Raw genomic sequence first — 15,635 nt, 5'->3', positions numbered from 1 at the left:
AGTAGCCTCATGGTTTGTTGGATAACTTCTTTGTGAATTTCTGGGGCTGGCAATTACTAAGAGAGTGCATGAGACCTACAGACTTGTTGAAGCTGCTACACAGCAGAGTAATTGGAGTGATCTATGTGGAATGATGATGAGCTGCTATTGTAACAAAACATCTCTTCCAGAAATGTAGCAGTTTTTTGCTTGTAATTATCCTTTGTTGTTTGAGAGACTTAATTATTTAAAAGCCTGTAGCAAGGAAAGAGAAGTTGAAAGTGGATATATACTATACATATCTAACATCTTTTTACTGAAGTAAAGCGGCTTAGCTTTGCATTGTGTTAAAGACATTCTGTGAAAAGAGATGCCAGTATTTTAACAAGAAAATTCATTAGTATTTCATGGTTGTTCTAGTTTTAGCTTTTCAGATTTTTGTAGACGTTTGTTTCACCTCCTTAATTACAGCCACATCTGTGCTGACGTTGTGTTTCTTGTGTGTAGGATCATGCGGACATTGAGTGGAAGTTTGCTCGAACAAAACTCTGGATGAGTTACTTTGAAGAAGGAGGAACTCTGCCCACTCCTTTTAATGTCATACCAAGCCCAAAGTCTCTGTGGTATCTGATCAAATGGTTATGGAGACACCTTTGCAAGAAAAAAATTAGAAGAAAGCCTGAAAGCTTTGGAACAATAGGCGTAAGTCCTGTGTTTTACTCTGTCTGTAGTCCTCCTCTTTGCTATATAGATTAGTCTTACTCAGCTTTACAGAGCATCTGAACTGTTAAATAATGTACATATGAGTTAGAGAATAATTCTAGCAGAGGATGGGGTTTTTTTACATTCATGTCGATGTATTTGATTGAAGAGAAAGAATCTTCATATTCCTATGCAATGACAATATGAACCATAACTGTGCCTTATCTACATATAATGCAAGAAAGATTAGAAGCAATACAAATATGAGAGATCAAATGTGCATACTTGTCTACCAGTCCCAGAGGTGTGAGTGATGGTCTCTAGCTCAAGTGTCACAGTTCACATATCATTGACATATCATGAACCACAGACTTCTGTGGTATTCGTCATGGGATATTCTCTGTCTCTCTGTCTCTGTGTCTCTCTACATGTAATGAAATGGGATTACCATAAAAGCATTCTGACCAAAAGCTCTTCCCACTAAAGAAAACATTTTGAAAGTTAAGAGCATTTACTTGGAATTGCTTACTTGAATTTACAGGTTAAGTTATTTCAGAATCACATTGGTACCCTATTCTAATATTGCTGATTAGCAGTGAAATTCTAGAAAAAAAAAGAGGGGAAAAGACACGCAAGGGGAGCAAGAGTAGTCCTGCACTTGGATTCAGTAGATGCCTGTGGAATATCTCAGCCACAGACAGACTTTCTCTGGTAGCTGCGGTGGGTAAAGCAGATTTGAATATGTCCCTCCTAGCTTTATCCAGTCGAGACACCTGTCAGTGGCATAGTTTGTCTATATTGTCAGAGGAAATAACCAGGCAACAACCTAACCCACCAACAACTAAGTCTCTCTAGTTATGTTTGCTGCATTTGCTATAGCGAGCAAGTCAGTAGCTCAGTAACTAGATTCCATTTAGCCAACTCCAGCATAAAGAAAACCATAGTGGGTAAAATGTGGATAATGGCACTTTCCCTATACCATAGGGATTTGGTGAATACAAATGTTTTCAAGTCTGTTAGGAACTCAGATTGCAAAACATTAAGTGAGAGTACGAGAGTGTCATGAGTGGGAAAGGGGAAGAAGAGAGGGTTATAGTTCTCATGCTATTGACCCTGGTAGAAAAACTTCCATTAATTTCAAAGAAGCCAGGGTATACAATACAATTCTTTGCTGGACCATTGCTCTATTGACCTTTTCTTTATATTTCTTCCCAGTTTCTTGAGAAGTAAGTAATAAGGACAGGCTTTTCCTGCATATTCTCTTGTCAAATCTTGGCATTCAGTTTAATCGCCAGATATGCTTGGAGGAACAAGTTTACAGGAGTGTACAAATGTATGATAAAGAGGAAGAGTGACATACAAAATAAATGCACAGTTGCTAAGCTGATGGGTGGATTTTGTCCTCTTTGTGGAAAGCCTCTAATCAGGATTATTGGAATATCCTCATCCTGTTGGCCAGTATCTACACTGTGAAAACAAAATATGCTTCGCTTAGCTGTCATACTTTTAGACAGGAAAGAAACAGCCAGAAAAGGAAGCTCATAAGCACGAGGATGACATTGAACCAAACCAGTTATAGGCTACTAGAAAAAGCACTGCAAAAAAACCCATTAAAATTAACATTAGAAAAGCTGTGGAGAGAGACAAACGGTGATTCAGATAAATATAAAAATAAAAGATGTTAGCTAGCATGAATGGTGAATGTCAAGAATAAAACATCACTGCGTAATCTAGCAAGGGAAAGAAGTAAAGGCAGAGACCAACAGGAGGAAGAACTGTGAGATTTTGTTAGAAAGAGAAAATCAAGAGTGATGTACTCGTGTGTGTGGGAGAGTGGGCAATGCTTGCAGGCATTTGTTAAACATTTGGTAGGGATGATTAGCTAGTGTAAACTGGTAGAATGATATTAAAATTAATGGAGTGGTGCCAGCGTATAGCAGCTGAGGATCTAGGGTTGGTTAACACTGTATCCCTGCTTGACTGAGATGTATTCAGAATACCTTTATCCATACCAGCAAAACCTTTGGGACAATATCCTCTGTCAGACTTTCCATTCAGGATAAGGGATTTTTCTTCCTTTTTTTCCCTCTCAAACTGGATTTCTGGAAGTAAAGTCATTCCTGACTCTGTGGAATAAAAAAGAAAGAGACAGGGTGCTTTCAGCCCCGTGCTGAATGGCATGGTGAGGTAGGGCATTCAGAAAGGTCACACCCCGGTTCCTGCAGCTACCTTCTGCTGACGTACATAAATACCACCTTCTTGGTATTTAGCAGCTTGGGTTTTGGAAAACTGGTGCAGCAAAGGGTCAAGGGGCGGGGACTCTATACACAGAACTGGTTGGGATTTTTTCCAAATAGAATTTTCTGTTTTGTTCTGGTTTGGGGTTTTTTTTGTGTTTTTTTGTTTGGTTGGTTTTTGTTTTTTGTTTTTAATTAAAAAAATACAAAATCCTTAACCCCCAGACTTTTTCATTAATATATACCAGTTTCAAAGCAGCTTTTGTTGGGAAAGACTTTTCAGCTTCAAGATGGAGTTTCTGCTTGGAAAGAGAAGGAGCAGGTGCCATGTAAAGGAAATGGTTTGGGCTAAGGGAGACCCAGGTTCACTTCTATTCTCCAGTGGATATTTAATTATTTACCCCAAGCAGAACAGTTCTGACAGGAGAGATTTCCATCTCAAAATCATTAAGACCTTGGGGGAAAAGGTGCTCTCTTGGGAGAACAGAAGAGAAGGAGCTGAACCTGGCTTCTTTATGATTTGAATGTGAACCACTAATTACTGAATTGTTTGGGAGTGGAGAACATAGGCAAGGGAGAGATATAGGACATTTTGGTTAGCTTCTGTAAAGTAAATTTAAAAAAAAATGTCTGATGAGAGAAAGTGGAAAACCCAAAGTCTGTGAGACAATAGGGACATATCCATCACTAGTTTCCACTACAGAATAGGTACTTAGATGCCAGTATAGCTGAAACCCCTTCGGAGCAGAGGGCTCACCAGCAGAGCCATCATGGCAACAAGACTTCCAGCTGCCTGGAAAAAGTGAGTGCCTGACCAGGCAGATGGAGTCTACACATCTGGGTATCTCATAAAACTACAAAGTTCTTCAGCTAGCTCCTCAGCTGTAACAGAAACTCCATTAGGGCTATCTGAGTTTGGAACAATTTGCAATTTCTAGGCCCAGTTATGCACCCAAGCTCCAAAATGGGATAAGATGTGGGTATGCACTCTACGCTCTGATTTCCACATTAGGAAAATCTGTCCACATCCATCAGAGTGTGAGAGCCACTATTCACTCCAGCAGCCAGGTCTACACACAGTTTGGGTAGATGTAAACCAGATGCTGTTAAACAGATGCTTTTCTCCAAGCAGTTAAGTCATTGGAGAAGGAATGGGCACACCATGGTGATCTCACACTTTGTCCCAGGGGGATGTGCTGCTTTCTGGTTTTGAAAAACTCATTCCCATCACCCACAGTTCAGCCTTGGGTTCCCAGAACTTCTTCAGTTGTCCCAAGAAACGGCATCACAAATTATATTTAGAACCTCTATGGCATTTCAACCAAAGGGAAATGAAGAGTTTTCTCTGCTTTTTTTTGTTCAGGGATCTCAGATGACAGCTCACTGGAATCTCCCCTGTAATAACTCTGGCCTCAGAGCTACAAGATAAGCTTTGTTGGGACCTACTGCTTTTCATTATGAACTCTGATTCCTTCCCTATGAACTGTACTGGGGGAAAAACACTATAGGCTCACATTCAGGCTCATTTTCTTACATTGGCTATGTGGACGTATGGATGTCATGTTGTCTGTGAGGCAGAACCTAGATTTCAAAACATTTTGTTCTGAAACCTCTAAATGCTAACTTTCCTATTAGGAAGCTCTAATCAGTGGTGACGTACTATGGTGTTTTCCAGTAGAAAAGGCACTAGTGTGCATCCAAAGGCTGAGTCAGTGTTAGAGGATACAAAACAGATGATAGACAGAATGGAGCTGGCTTGTTAAAGCCAGCATTTTTCATGCATGATATCTGCAGAAGAAACCTTAGTGCTGAAAAAACAGGGATCATGAGCTAGGAATGAATTAAACATGTCACCAGCAATCCACTGTAAAAAAGTATATATACACATGTGTACACTTGAAAGTTCATTATTTACAGGCAGAACTCATAAAGAAAGGGTTCAGTGTCAGGATAGTTTAGAGCAGAAAGGATTTATCTGGCTCATATGAAGAAGAAAAATGTCAGTAAAAATAAGTATGTCAGGGTTGCTTGGGAGGACCATCTACAGTGCTACTTACAAGAAAGCTACCATGGGAAAGAACAGGGTCTGCAGGGAAGTGAGGTGCCTCTGAAGAGAGATGATTAATTAGCTTCTCATCGGATGTCAGTTCTGTGGTTCTGCCATCCTTTGTTGTACTGGAACAGCTGAAGCAGCAAGTGGTGGTGTCAAGGGGAGCTTTTTCAAGGGACGGGTTTTTTCTCCAAAGCAACATGCTGCCCAGCCATGCTGATGGCAGATTCTCTAGCCACAGCTACAGCTGAAGGAAGGCCGGGATGCTTACATGTGATTTACTAGTACTTCAGCTCTGCTATTAATCAGACAGACATCTTCTACCTTTCAGATTTCAGCACATTTTTATTTTCTGTCATTTTGACATATCCCAGGTATGCAGCATTCTCTTTAGCTATTATCACAAAGTATCTCCTACACTTAAAACTCTGAAATAACAATGTGTGCTGCTCTTTATATATATATACATATATATATAGCACTTCTGTTAACTTTGTCAGCTCACCTTTGCAGAAGCCGGATTAGTAATGTAATTCTATTGATTAAGCTGAAATTTTCCTGACTGCCCAAGGCCTTTGTGTGTCTCAAGGCTACTCCTGTTGACCGTCTGAAATCCATTGTTATTTCAAAAAAGAAGAGATGAAAAGAAAAGAAATCCCAATCCCACTGGAAGAAATTGTACTATTTTCCTCAAATTACACGCCACTTTATGTCTGATAAGTCACCAAAAAGTGTTTTCCCTATAATTTTAAGTATTTCAGAGGAGAAAAGTGAAAGGATTGTCAGGGATATCATCAGTATCTTTTTTTTTTTTTTTTTTGTGCATTTAATGTTTAGATAAACATCAGATTTTCTAGCTATCCAGATTTTTGTGCCATTTTTCTAAGCAACCTACATGATAATTATTATAATTTGTCAGAGAAATCTGCTTTCCCCTTCTCCTATTCTTTGTTCTCAAAGTGGAAAGTGATGGAACTCCTAAGTCAGTGTAAATAGTTTGTACTTTCTCTGTAATGTGTGTTATTGAAAGTTGAGCAAAGAAGTAATACCTTCCACCTGGAATGGAAAAAAGTCTGGAGTGTTTGTTGTATAGCCAAGGACCATCTCATGGGGAAACCTCTTTGTCAATACAGATAAGTTCTTACCCTTTTTATGGGATGCTTCTATTCAAGGTTGGGAATATATCCCATAACTTGAGATGATCTTTACATTTTTTGGACCTGTATCACCAAACAGTCAAATGCAGGCATTAAATTTGAATTCCTACTTTATAAAAGATCTAATTTTGATAAAACACTTCAAAATAAGTAATTTAACATTATCAAATTTTTGACTGCTAAAGAGATTTTTCTTTCAAACAATGCAAATTACTAGGAATGGCATAAGCAGGAAAACCAAAATAATTATCACTACTAGTAGAACTACCATTAAAGCTTCCTAAAGGATATTAGTGCCCCCTTTGGAAAGTAATAAAAGTATCATCTCCTTCAATTTCATGGTCTCATATGACATTGTCATCAGAAGACTTTCTTCCCCTGTTGCTATTTGTAGTCAGATTCAACTTTTATCCCTTTGCTAGCCATAGTTTTCAACACTTCATTCACATAGCACAGAGGTTACTGGAAACAAGTTTTGAACAACCACAAATTAGACTATTACCAGGAAGAGAAAAACAGGCTGGCTGAGAACTAAGGACAATATGAGTGTTAATGTAATTTTATTTATAGCGAATAGATTGATTTTCAGTTATATTTAAGCAAAGATTCATCCTGATTTCAGAAGGAATGAAAAGGTAATTAAGAACTGGAGACTGAATCTGAACATTTAAACAGGAGATAGAGAACTGATGGGGTTAATAACTTCGACAGGTTATGTGTATGCATAATTCCCCGTGCAGTATGTATCTGTCGGTGTATGAAAACACACAACTAAATGCATTCTTTTTGAGCTTCTCAGTGGTATGGATTGAAAACAATTAAGTACAGTCGAACTGTTCTGGACAGGCTATTACAAAAATAAATTTGTTTACATAGTCATTCCAAATTACACTTGTTGACCTTTCATTGAGTGGAAAAGCCACTGCCTCTGTTTCTGGGAGTTTCAGAATCATTTGCAAAAAAAAAAAAAAAAAAAGGATAAACCTGATTTAGCTATTTCTTGTTATGGGTACGGAATTAAACCTATGCATTTATTTCACATTTCGCTGTAAAATAAAGCAGATCAGACAGTGACTGCAGAAAGTATTCTGCGAGACAAGAATCAGCATTTGTTTTATTTATAGGATTTATTAGCTTTACCTGAACTGAAGTGTGCTTCAATTACACCTTAAAGTGTTTTTCCCTTTACCTGTGAGTCAGATCTGTTGTTGAGAGCTCTCTTAGCCACGGTCTCCCGTGCTGCTCTCTCAGCAGGGATGAAACATCTCCATCGTGTGGTCAACTTTGCAAATACAGAGGTTTTTTTCTAAAAGCCAGCTAAAAGCGAGTGGTGGGAGGGTATCAGCCTTCCCACGGCTGCCTTGCCCCCTCCGGCCCCGGCGGTGGGCAGACTCGCCCATCCCTCCACCCGTAAACACAAGGAATTTCTATCTTTGGATGAGGCATAGATACAGAAACATGCTCTGGAAAAATACCGACGACAAGATGCTTATGTGTAAGCCCTATTCCACAGGGGCTGTTCAGGGTGATTAGGACATAATGATTTTCCCCTTTCTCATATTTTTTTGCCAAGCCCAACCACACAGCTACTGCATGCCTCAAATTATTTACGAACAAGAAATCAACCCTAAAGTGTAAACTGATTATGAATAGAGAGAAATTGGGAATCATAAATTGCCAATCAGATTCAAGTAGAAGAAGATGTCAAAATACCTTACTGTGCCTGCCTCATTATGCAACTGAGATCAATTTTAACAAGTCCCTTGGATGTCCTTTTATCCCACATTACAATGCTGTAAGTGTTCAGTTTTGTAAAAGTACAATCAGTGGTCAGACACCTTCTTTTCTCACCAGCAGGAAGTATATGAACCCAAGTTAATACTGTAAGTCTGTCTTTCACCACTCAGTGGTAATTAAGGTAGAGAATAAGAAGATGTGACTTAGTATGCTAATGAGGACAACAGTAATTGAAGGACTAAGTAATTTAGGCCTTTTTTTCCCCATCTTTGTCTGGACAGCCCTTAGATATGACAGTATAATCTAATGCAACACTCGCTTGAAGCCCGTACGATGCTTTCATCCTACCACACTGCTCTTTGCTGTTCCTCTTCAGAGTTACTATCACTCTTACTCTCCTTCCTTATCAACACCAAATTTTGCATAGCAAGATGAGTTTCTTTCTTCCATATGACTCTCTGTGACCAAGTGTTTTTAACAGGGAACTAAGCAGGAAATTTTCTCTTTAATATGGTTTTGTAGTGCAGGTTTTGGTTAGCTCTATCTTAAATGAGACATTAGGACCCATAGCAAGTGTCTTGAGAACACCATGCTTACATCAAGCTTATCTCAATTCAGTAAAATATGCATCAGTCTGTGCGAGTGACATGATCGCATTGTTCCCTTTCTACCTCAGATCTGTGACTTCAGGGCTCTGCAAACAGAGACCTGGCTGCCCCGCCGCATCCATGCCAATGCTGGAATAGCAACGCATTGATGAAAATACAGAAAATCCACTTTGCCTTCCAAATAACAACATTGTCCCTTCTGTAAAGCTAATCACAGGCTTTGCTCCAACACTGCCGTTTTTCAACAGACAACGAACCATCTCTCTCAGCTTGCTAGATACCACATATTGCACAGACCTGCTGTTTTTCTATGCTGTAAGTATTTTACTACCAGGCAGGGATTCATGTTTTTTTGTTCTTTTCTTTTCTTTTTTTCAGAGACGTGCAGCTGACAATCTGAGAAGACATCATCAATACCAGGTACAGGTGCATGTTTAGTTTTTTGGCAATTATTTTTCTATGCCTCCAAAAGGTCTTCCTAAGTAAAAAAAATGAAGAATTTCATGAGAAAGTAGAAAAAAAAATCCACAAAATTTATACTTATTTCATCCTCAGCAAATGAGCATACTATTTTTGCTGTTCAAAGAATAGCATTTGAGAAGTAGGGTTGTCTACTTTTGGGGTGCAAAAGGATATTTCCGAGAGCAATTATATGCTAACCAGTATTTTGCCCACTGTAACATGGATTGCCTTTAAAAAAGCAAACACAGAGTCCCACTTCTGTGCTGGGATTTATCAGGATCATATGTGCAGCTCACTGACATGCTCCATAAGAACCTGTTCTCCTCTTCAGCTCTGGTCCCCCATAGACAACTTCCTGTCCCTCAATAACCCCTCTGCCTAGAGCCCCTGTAGGTTGTTCTTCTTCTTCGTCCACCGTGCTTCAGCATCTGATTTTTTGAGATTATGGTAGCAAAAGGAATAATTTTCAGATTTATTTTCAAATTCTGTTGCATTAAAAGGGCTGTACATTAAACAAGATGTAGGTTATACACTTGTAGGTTTGGTAATTAATAAATTCCATATGGAAAATGACTAGGTAAACTAGGACTTTTCCAAAGTGAAGAAGAGACAGCTGTGGGAAGTACAACAGGGATCTATAAAATCATGGGGAAGGTGAACACAGAGCAGCTGTTTACCATCTATCCGCAAACTGAATACCAGACACGTACTAGGCTGCATTAGTAAGGCTGTAGGCAGCACTTTGAGACAAGTGATTATTCTCCTCCAGCCCACACTTGTAAGACTGCATCTGGAGCAGTGTGTCCTGTTTTGGGCCCCCCACTGCAAGAGAGATGTTAACAAACTGGAAGGAATCCAGCAAAGGGCCACCAAGATGGTTAGAGGGCTGACATAAAAGGAGAAGCTCAAATTTCAGCCTGGAGTAAGTTAAGGGGGATCTAATTGCTTGTCTTCAATAACATAGTGGGTGGTTGGAAAGTAGAAGGAGACAGATTTTTCTTGGAGGTGGACAGCAAAAGAACAGGAGTCAAAGGAGACAAGTTGCAGCAAGGGAAATTCCGTAAGGAAAATCATCACCGCAGTGAGGGCAGTAAAGAATTGGAAAAAGTTGCTCAGGGAGGCCACAGCATCTTCACCCTTGGAGATATTCAGCACTTGACTGGACATGGCCCTGAGCTGAATTAGGCAGCCTCCAGGTATCTCTTCCAACCTAAATAATTTTAGGATTCCTAGTAGAAGGCAATAATGGAAACTATCAGAGAGCGGGTTAAAAATAAAAACCCAAATGGAACCTTATTCCAGGTGTGCTGTGGAATTCATTGGCAGCGGATTCATGGATGCCGAAAATTTACATGAGTTCAAAACACATAGGAAAACCTGTCATAGCCCATTAAATCTAGAGCTATCATTTCTGATTCAGAAAGTCTCTGAATCTCACATCACAGGAGGCTTGGGAGAGTATAGCTGGAAATAATATTATAAAACCGCACCAGACTTAAACTCCTCATGAGACATCAGCAACTGCTCACTGTCAGGCTCCACATTACTGGCATGAGACATACTTTTGGTCAAACCCAATACAGCCCTTTTCAGGATAATTCATATCAGCACTTTCCACTGAAAAGCAGAACAAATTTTCAACCACACCTAAGGTTTGTACATTTTTTGTTGTGCTCCTAAAGCACAAAGAAGTACAAGCAGGCCCAGTGAGTGTAGGTTTAGTAACTAATACCAAGAAAGCTAACGCAATATTTTATATTTTTAGGAAGTTATGAAAAATCTGGTGAAGAGATATGTTGCAGCAATGATAAGAGATGCCAAAACTGAGGAAGGACTGACAGAAGAAAATTTTAAGGTATGAGTTCATTTATATATTTATAGGTGGTTTAGTAAGATATTATAAGACTGTGAAGCATACTTCTCACACTCCTCAGTTATTCCAGCAGCATATAACTTGCTTTTTAGAGCAGTGTCTGTGTCCTGATGGACCACACACAGATAGTATTGTATGTGGACTCCAGCAAGTCTCCTTCATTCTTTAGCTGGGGCAATAATCAGTTTTATTAGTTAGTTTGAATTGTGCCCATGTAAGGGGACACCAAGTGGGACTAAGTGTGTGTAACAACATATTTGCTAAAGCACGAAGCAAATAGTTTCAGTACCTTAGGAAATAGATATTTTTTTTCTGTTATAGAGTGCTGTGGTGCATTTATTTGTATACAGAACACCTTTTATACAACTTAAAAGATGGAAAACTTAAATAAGTGGTCAAATATTGAAATTCTGAGACACAGATGAAACAAACAGGGCCATATATATCCCATCACACTGATGGATGTATTGTCATATAGCATCAAACATTTTTGTTACTATTGGTGCCTCAAACTCCAAAAATTCAAAATTATATTAATCTGCCTCAGTTTACGAGTGCAGAATATACAGCCAGAACCTGGCTGAGGCCAATGGTATGAGGTTCAACAAGGCCAAATGCTGGGTCCTGCACTTGGATCACAACAACCCCATGCAGCACTACAGGCTTGGGGTGGAGTGGCTGGAAAGCTGCCCAGTGGAAAAGGACCCGCGAGTATTGGTTGACAGCTGACTGAATATGAGCCGGCAGTGTGCCCAGGTGGCCAAGAAGGCCAATGGCATCGTGGCCTGTATCAGGAGTAGTGTGGTGAGCAGGACTAGGGAAGTGGTCATCCCCCTGTACTTGGTACTGGTGAGGCCCCACCTTGAGTACTGTGTTCAGTTTTGGGCCCCTCATAACAAGAAAGACATCAAGATGCTGGAGTGTGTCCAGAGAAGGGCAACAAAGCTGGTGAGCACAAGTCTTATGAGGAACAGCTGGGGGAACCAGTGTTGTTTAGCCTGGAGAAAAGGAAGCTGAGGGGAGACCTTATCACTCTCTACAACTACCTGAAAGGAGGTTGTAGAGAGGTGGGGGTTGACCTCTTCTCGCTAGTAACAAGTGATAGGACAAGAGGAAACAGCCTCAAGTTGCACCAGGGTAGGTTTAGATTAGATATTAGGAAAAATTTCTTCACTGAAAGGGTTGTTAAGCATTGAAACAGGCTGGCCAGGGAAGTGGTGGAGTCACCATACCTGGAGATATTTAAAAGACAGGTAGACGTGGTGTTTAGGGATATAGTTTAGTGTTGGACTTGGCAGTGTTAGGTTTATGGTTGAACTCAATGATTTTAAAGGTCATTTCCAACCCAAATTATTCTATGATTCTATGATTTTCCCTTTAAAGAAAATGAAGGGAAATAGGGACCTCCTAGAGGCAAGGTGCCTTCTCCTGAGACAGGCCTTTAAGAGGCAGAGATTGCACGGGGTGAAAGCAGCTTGCGATGATTAGATGTGACCTAGCTGCTAGCTGCCAAACATTTAGTGGAAATGTGTGAAGTCCTACCTGCACTCCTGCTCACAGAGAAGCATGCGCACGTGTGCATACCTTGTGCATGTATGTGTCCCCATGTGTGTGTGTAAGGGATGGTGTTAAGAGCTGATCAAAATGCTGTTATCATGAGGAGACAATACTGTCTAGCAAATTGGTTATAGGTCTTCAAGGTGCCCGCGCTCCTTCCTTCACCACTGTCAGTTATTTCTATCAGTAGTCTAGGCTAAGGCAAATTTCCTCTGAAGTTTCCTCTGATAAAATTACTAATCATTCTTCTGTCTCACCTGGAAGATCCATTAGACAGTCTGCAAAGCACCTTGAAGATGCCAGGTATAATCCAGCTATTGACATTTATTACTGATCCCTCGCCTTTTTTTTTTCTTTTTTTTAATTACAAGAGGAAAAGTCAATTAGCTTTCATGCTCTGATGTTTCATCTTTCTTCCTAATTTTTAGGAGTTAAAACAAGATATTTCCAGCTTTCGTTTTGAAGTCCTAGGTTTGTTAAAAGGAAGCAAGCTGTCTAATTTGCAGACTGCAAAGGTGAACAAAGACACTGCCTCTCTGTCAGAAAATGAAGAAAATTATGAGAGTGAAGGAAACAAGAAAGGAAAGAAGAAGACCTTCAGCCTTTTTGACATAACAACAATGATTCACCCAAGATCAGCCACTATTGCCTCTGAAGCACATAACGTAAGCAACGGCTCAGCAATGATGGTGTCAGAGTCCACTAAGGAGAAACAAAAGCGTGTGAATTTTGTAACAGACATAAAAAATTTTGGGTTATTTCACAGACGATCGAAAACAAACTCTGTGGAGCAGAGTACAAATAAAATATACACCGTTTCTGAGGAAGTTTCCCGTCAACAGGCAGAAGAACAATGTGAGAAAACTGCTGAACTGGAAGAGGGAGAACTGCCCATGAACTGTGAATTAAACATCCAAAGTCCTGACGAAAAATGCATGTTAGCTGAGTCACAAAATAATGGCGACTCTTCTGATTCACAGGAAGAGGGAAGTATTTGTGCTTCAGAAATGGAGAAAATGGAGTTACAGAACTCAGAACCAGCCACACCGCAGGATCAGCTGGACAAGGAGTTGGACATTAGCATTGACTGTGATGGGAAACAGGAAACAATCGATCAGGGTGATTATGTGATAACAAGGTTGTGATGCTTACAGGAGGAAGCATTCACAAATATATATATTTTGCATAGTGCTTTTGGGGGGGGAATGTTTAAGAATTACATTAGCAAATGCAGAATTACACTTTATAGTACTCGACTGTGGCACATGATCTTGTAACATAGTAGTCAAGAGAAAGACAATACGGGGACCTTCTGTTTTGTAGCCTGCTTTAGCTTTCACGATTTCTTTTACATTTTTTAATAAATGGAAGCATCTTGTATTCTTGTACTGTTGCAATAACCCACAGAAACTTTTTAGCTATCTTTTTCAATTACAACAAATGCAATTTCTCTCATATGATAGTTGACTCCTATGATAAATATTTTTCTATGCAAATAAAAAGTAGCTTAAGAGACTTGTAAGCCTTTATTTAACTTTGTAGATTCTTAAAAGATTCTGAGCACCATAATAATCATAAGTGACTCCGGTCAGCATAATTCATTTCAAGCTATTAGAATAATTTATTTAAATTGCTAGAAACTTGATTTGTTTAAAAAGCTATACAGAATCAAAAGATAAAGTATATTCTTTTATTTATTGAAGGAATACAAATACCTGTAAATTAAGAAAAATCGGTCTATTTGATTATTTAAATACAGCTTCTCCCTCCCAGCAAAAGGATTATCACCGTCCTGATACCATTGTTAGAAATGCATTTGCAGGATTTGAAGACTGTAAAAAAGTGTTTCTTATACTAAAGGAAATATCTGTGGCTTGCTAAAAATGATGACGGATTACTCCCCAGAAATCCGTAATCACAACAGCTACTGCTTCTTCGACCATTTATTTTTCCAAATGTGGACAACCTATGCACTTTAATATTCAACTGCTTATTAGCTTTTGCCTTTACAATATACTCGTATTTGCTAAGAGAAAGACACTTCAGGAATGAACAAACAAATAATGAACCCCTGAGTACTTGGAAAAATATGGCAATTTGTTGAGAAGTTTTTAAAAGCAAGCCTTAAGAGAGTTTCTTTGACAATTTCAGAGTTTGGGGGAACCTGATTGGAGGTTTTATAAAAAATACTTAGACATCTAAATGTATAAAGAAAACCTAATAGTATTTTTCATAACTGATGAGTGACTTATTGTCTTAGTCAAAAACAGTATTTTTAAAATTAAACGCTCTGTTTCTTTTTAATCAGTGACTGGTGTCCTACATTATTAAAAATGTAATTTTACAACTGACCTAAGAATAACCACCCTTGAATTCTCAACACCATCCTTCTCCTCCCTTGGAAACATGTGAATAGACCACATCTGTGTGGTCATCTCATGCTTAACTTCCCTACCCTGCTGTGATAGATTTTATAATTCATATTAGCCTGCATTAAGGAGCCTCCAGATCCATAGAGTACACTTACATTCCAGATGGAATCCATCACATGTAACTCCCACCTTGTAGGACCTGACCTAAAGATATACGATTCTGGATCTAAACTATCCTGCTACTGAACTGAGTTTTGAAAATCCAGACAAACTCCTCTCATCTTTATACTTTTAAGCGAGTTTTCCAGCTCTACTTTATACATGTGCTGCTCTTTCTGAGCTCACATATCGAAAGCTTCCTTCCTGCACATCTCTCTGTGCCATGGCACCTAAAAGTGAACTAGTTGAACGAAAATGGAAAATATGAGCAGTAATTGGAAAATAGTTTGTATAGCTTTGCAACCATGTGTTCAAACCACATTTGATTGCTAAGATATGGTTGATTTCCATCTTGGCCTCTTGACTTCTCTGTGGACTCCCTCTCCTTCACGTCTCTCTTCTTGTCCACCTTTAGATTGTGAGCTCCTCGGGGCAGGGCCTGTAGCTTTTCTGTTTGGAAAGCACCTGAATTATTACAAGCCTAACAAGAAATAAATAATAATAATAGTGGAATACCTTCATATTATTTTTACTAGTTTAGCTCTTTCAGAGAGTTCTCTTTTCTTCTGTAACATTTGTGCTAAGAATGACATATGGCCAACGTGTCACATGTTGTCACAAAGTTCTCTATATCCCAGGTGACAGTCCTTCTCCATCACTGATTTCACTTTCTCATTCTTCATCATGGTTTGTAACACCTTGGAGTCCAAAGTTTGCTACTCTTTCAGCTGAATTCAAAACA

At 39.2% G+C, this 15,635-nt stretch overlaps 1 protein-coding gene across 1 annotated transcript in view; it reads left to right on the top strand.

Annotated features, from left to right (window-relative positions):
• The window catches only part of TRPC4 (transient receptor potential cation channel, subfamily C, member 4), a 99,478-nt gene extending 85,795 nt beyond the window's left edge, over positions 1–13,683 (top strand). Inside the window, exons 7-10 of the mRNA XM_009888415.1 lie at positions 487–681; positions 8,849–8,890; positions 10,698–10,787; positions 12,791–13,683. Of these exons, the coding sequence (XP_009886717.1) occupies positions 487–681; positions 8,849–8,890; positions 10,698–10,787; positions 12,791–13,507 (1,044 nt within the window). The 3' untranslated portion in view covers positions 13,508–13,683. The remainder of the gene's footprint in view (positions 1–486; positions 682–8,848; positions 8,891–10,697; positions 10,788–12,790) is intronic.
• The last annotated feature ends 1,952 nt before the right edge of the window (positions 13,684–15,635 follow it).

Source organism: Charadrius vociferus, unplaced genomic scaffold, assembly GCF_000708025.1.
Source record: "Charadrius vociferus isolate BGI_N301 unplaced genomic scaffold, ASM70802v2 scaffold16, whole genome shotgun sequence".
Lineage (NCBI taxonomy): Eukaryota > Metazoa > Chordata > Aves > Charadriiformes > Charadriidae > Charadrius > Charadrius vociferus.
This window is presented reverse-complemented; position numbering and strand designations above follow the sequence as displayed.